The 4,710-nt window shown below is 40.8% G+C and overlaps 1 protein-coding gene across 1 annotated transcript; it reads left to right on the plus strand.

The window, feature by feature from the left end:
- The first annotated feature begins 1,607 nt into the window (after positions 1-1,607).
- Positions 1,608-4,710, plus strand: dnal1 (dynein, axonemal, light chain 1). The gene is made up of 8 exons (XM_062522746.1): positions 1,608-1,630; positions 2,512-2,550; positions 2,799-2,908; positions 3,110-3,165; positions 3,259-3,314; positions 3,403-3,529; positions 4,050-4,190; positions 4,546-4,710. Exons 1-8 carry the CDS (start codon positions 1,628-1,630, stop codon positions 4,590-4,592), a joined length of 579 nt encoding a protein of 192 aa, XP_062378730.1. The 5' UTR covers positions 1,608-1,627; the 3' UTR covers positions 4,593-4,710.

The following is a 4,710-nucleotide window of genomic DNA, read 5'->3' on the forward strand; positions in this document are numbered from 1 at the left end:
TGACATACACGGCAATAATGCACGGTTCAATCATGTGAGCTTTCAATTTCAGCTCGTTTTACAGTCCGTGTCTGACCGGTGAGACAATATAATTTATAACGGAACTGCCGCTAGATCGCTGAGCCCTGTCCGCTATTCAGTCTCGTCTACAGTAGCCGACCACATAGCTAGCAACAGGCCAGGATGGAGAGGGTTTGCAAATGGAAAAACAACGTCCCCGACATTGTCTCGGACAACCGAGTAAGAAAATCCCCTTACCTGTTTTTTGGCACAAAAAATCCGGGGATCCAGAGGAGATGTCTTCGGGGCGAGAGAGATGCTTAAGAGGTTGGGATCTGTCGAAGCGCAAGGCGGAAACAGGAACTGTGGATACCACTGTCTGAATACTCTCTGCTGCCTGGCTTCGGAGTAGGCTCGGGGCTGACACAGGGGCTGCATTGCGCATGCTTGTGTCAGATCGCGGTGATACAAACGTTTCGCTAGAACAGTAAAAGGCAGTGACAAGCAGATCTCACAGCATCATTGTGCAAGTGATTGAACAGACATTCTGCTGTTTACCGATAATGCGAGCAGATGTAGTCATCATCAATTATACAAATCCATCTAATTTCACATAGCCTAACTGTTCTAATCTTTTTGCACCAGTCAGTAGATATTTGTTTGTCCCCCGTATTTCCTGATCACTAAGTTTTTTGTTTTTTTTTAGGAACTTTCTCTCTCTCTCTCTCTCTCTCTCTCTCTCTCTCTCTCTCTCTCTCACTCTGTCTCTCCATCTAAAGGAAAGGGGCATGGAAGAATAGACATTTAAAGTGCGAAACTGTAGGCCTACAAGTTTCGAAACTCCAACGCCCATGTTAAATGAATGATCAAAATCCACTGTTTACCATATTACGTTTCTGCTTCATTTAATTGGAAAGACATTTTAAACTGGCTATTAAATGCACAGGACACCGCAGGAGCAACCGCCGCTCTGTTGCTTCCACCCAGTGGCTTGCCGATAGCAGCGCAACATAGGCCACATCTCTCGTCTATCTAGGGGGCGAAATGATCCCACTCTCATAAGCAGGGTAAATGCATAATGTGTGATATGGTAGATGGTAGAATGTCTGTCTAGTGGTTTTTATCGCCAGAATAACATAGTGTGTTGGCTATTAACTTTAAGGTTATGTTAATAATTCACTATTAGGCTACATTCAAGTGACTTTAAGATTTAAGCATAGTTCAGGGTTCTAAGCTTAAACTACATTTGGTCAAAACGTTCATGCCAGCCTTGCCCATCCTTCACATTACATAAACAAAACAAGCATTGTCCTTATATTAAAGTCAATATGGTGGCCCGCCTAACATATGATAACATAATAAAGACTTAATAAAGACTTAATAAAGAATGATTTAATTCCATGATCCCTTCTAGCATTCTCCTTGAGCAGCTTTTTCAATATTCCAATTAAGAATGTGTGTAGGCTAGACCGACTACCTCGAAACATGTTACAACTCGGTCTGCTACTTTATTGCAATCTCAGATTGTAAAATGTAGCAAGCAACTGATACAAAAACACTGTTCTGCGCGTTGGCATCGGCGCAGGCGCAAAGTATCCATAGTTCCATAGCAACCACTAAGGAAAACATGGTGAGTAGCAAACGTCAATACACGCATTTTTGGATTTGGACCTTACTGACAATACTATTGTAATAACGATTTCTGAATTTACGCAGAAAACATGTATATCCTTTTGTACATCCCTATTTATAACACTGACATTTCTGTACACAGCGAACATAGGCGTTGTCATTTATTCGCGTACAGTTAGCGTAGCACTGACCTGCTATGGTAACGTCAACGTTAACATTAGCTGTGTTATTCTCGAGTTAATACGTTAGCAGTAATTATGGAATGGACATAGGAAGGAAGGCTTTGCTGAGTTTGTAAGTTTCGTTATTAGAAGTATCTACCCAACGTAATGCTGGACACAGATACATGCATATCAACACAAGCGAAGCTGCATAGATGTTCAATCAACCAACGTCTTGACATTAGCGTGCTAGGATAGCTAAATTAGCGAAGCATTCAGTTTATTTCCTTCTTGTACGTAGATGCTTGCATAATGTGTAGCCTACTTCGTGATGCTTCTATAACCTACAGTGGTTCCTCAAACAAATAGAGCTGTCTTCTTCAAGGCCCTGTATGAACTATATAATATCAGCTTGCTAGCTAGCCTACTTGGTCCATTGCAAATGGAACAGTGATTCTATTAATCCAAAATAAACCAGTTACGGTTCATCAAGAAAAATTAATGCGTAAGACAAGTAAAACTCACAGAGGAAGACCTCCATGTAAATAAGAACCACTAAATCAATCCATTAATCATACAATGTCACGGTTGAAACTAGGAACTGAATTTCAGTATCCCAGTCTGTGTAAAGTGTATTAAATCTTCTGTCATAACCTGGCAATGCTATGTTTGACTTTCAAGATGTTTGTATAGGCCTTGACATCTCCATTTTCTCTAGGCAAAAGCTACAACGATAAAAGAGGCATTAGCGAAATGGGTAAGTTTGTCTAATGAGTTACATCATGTGGAAGCTAAGCCTTACTTTGTTGCTTTTAGCCTGATTAATTGGAAGTACCTTAGCTTGAGTACCTTAGCCAATGTAGTCTATTGATTCTGCTAGATGTTTTTGTATCTTTCTTCCTTAGGGATGCTTATGGTTTTAGGGGTACTCTTGGCTTTTGCCTTAATTTTTGAAGTCCTTACTCCTACTTTCAAGTGTTTATCTTGATTTTATGTCTCTGTTAGGAGGAAAAAGCAGGAGAGAAAGTCGGCGAGGCAAAAGCAGTCAAGCTGTATGGACAGATCCCACCCATTGAGAAGATGGATGCCTCTCTCTCCACCCTCACTAACTGCGAGTAAGTCCAGATGACTCATTCAGCTGTCAGTCACAAAAGCTGCTAACAAACAATATATTTGTCATGTTTTATCATGAAACTTGCACCAATGCAATGCAAACATATAATTACGTCGTAATACTGTAACACTTCTCTAGATGTCTGAATTGTTATTTGTATTGTTATTATTATTATTATTCATGCCTTTTGTGGTTTTACTAGGAGGCTATCATTGTCCACAAACTGTATCGAGAAAATCGCCAATTTGAATGGCCTCAGTGAGTATATACTCCATGTTTGTAATGTAACTTGTATAGTCTAATGGGCCTATATGTCAATTTGATAGTTTCTAAATTTTGCTTTTCCTCCAGAAAACCTAAAAATATTATCCTTGGGACGCAACAATATTAAAAACCTGAATGGACTGGTGAGTGCCCCGCATTGGAGCAGTAATAAATTGTTCCTCCCAAGCCTCTATGTTTGAATCTCACTCAGGTGTATTGCACCCTCTGCAGGAGGCTGTGGGAGACACCCTTGAGGAGCTCTGGATATCCTATAACCTCATAGAGAAGCTTAAAGGAATCCATGTTATGAAAAAGCTGCAAGTTTTGTACATGTCCAACAACCTTGTGAAAGAGTGGGGTGAGCATTGAACTGTATTATTCTAAGCTATAATGCTTTTTATATAGCCTAGAAATCTAGATGCAACCTAGCGGCAGCAAATGTAAGTTTAATTTGCAGCCAGCGTCGTTTAGCAGCTCTCCGTTGGCTTGTGAGCTGGAAAAACCAAACTCTTGTCAGGCCTATCACATCGTGTATAGAGTCGGTGGGCAGGCTTAACATAATGACGACAGAATTTTGGCCGCGAAAGAAAGATGTATTCAGAATTTTTCCGACCGGATACGACAAACGTTTGACCTAACAACTACTTCCACTGGTGGGAAAACGCATAGGAGTCAAGGGTTGAGCACCCTCAGGCTTCTTTTTATTTGACTTCAAGGAAGATTGTGAAATGCTACATTTAAATTCATCTGAAAAAGAAAAAAAAATAGAAACCTTAGTTTTTGCTTTGACCATTCTTGCTCTCGTTTATTCTCCTGGTTTGAGTTTGCTGTTGTCTGGTGTTAATATGTAGCTTAACGTGAGCTGTGCATTGTTTCAGGGGAGTTCCTCAAGCTGGCAGACCTTCCAGAGCTTGTGGACCTGGTGTTCGTGGGAAATCCCCTGGAGGAGAAGTACTCGCTGGAGGGAAACTGGATGGAGGAGGCCACCAAGAGGCTTCCCAAGCTTAAGAAGCTGGACGGTAAGGACATCTTAGTGTGTTACTGAGTGGATATGTTGCCGCTATGATTATGACATGATTTCCATCCTTCAGAGCTGCTGGAGATACAGACAAGTATGTAATAATAATGTACTGTACCTCTCACACATGCGTATCCCAATGTCACAGATGCACACACTCCATATTTTAAAACCACTGCGCTCCTACATTTTTTGGAAATATGAGTTGGAAGTGTGTGTGTGTGTGTGTGTGTGTGTGTGTGTGTGTGTGTGTGAGAGAGAGTTTCAGGTGCTTGAGTAATGAATGAGGTGTTTGACAGACAGAGGGTATAAAGAGAAAAGAGGGAGTGTTATTTCTGTTGTCTGTTTCTCTACAGGGACTCCAGTAATCAAGCAGGTGGATGACGAGGATGGAGAGAGTTAATGACTTCAGATTTCCCAGTTCCTTGTTTACATTAGTTGTTTATTTAAATGGGTCCAGCACCAGCACATGTGTGATTAAAACATGCAATACTGACAATACAATCAATTTTTATACTGTG

The sequence above is a fragment of the Sardina pilchardus genome, chromosome 20 (assembly GCF_963854185.1).
Source record: "Sardina pilchardus chromosome 20, fSarPil1.1, whole genome shotgun sequence".
Classification (NCBI taxonomy): Eukaryota; Metazoa; Chordata; class Actinopteri; order Clupeiformes; family Clupeidae; genus Sardina; species Sardina pilchardus.

What these genes read in the sequence shown, in the direction of transcription:
- dnal1 (XM_062522746.1), top strand. An exon ending in TCCACCCTCACTAACTGCGA is followed by an intron (nt 2,909 to 3,109) that starts GTAAGTCCAGAT and finishes TGGTTTTACTAG; the next exon opens with GAGGCTATCATTGTCCACAA. An exon ending in CGCCAATTTGAATGGCCTCA is followed by an intron (nt 3,166 to 3,258) that starts GTGAGTATATAC and finishes CTTTTCCTCCAG; the next exon opens with AAAACCTAAAAATATTATCC.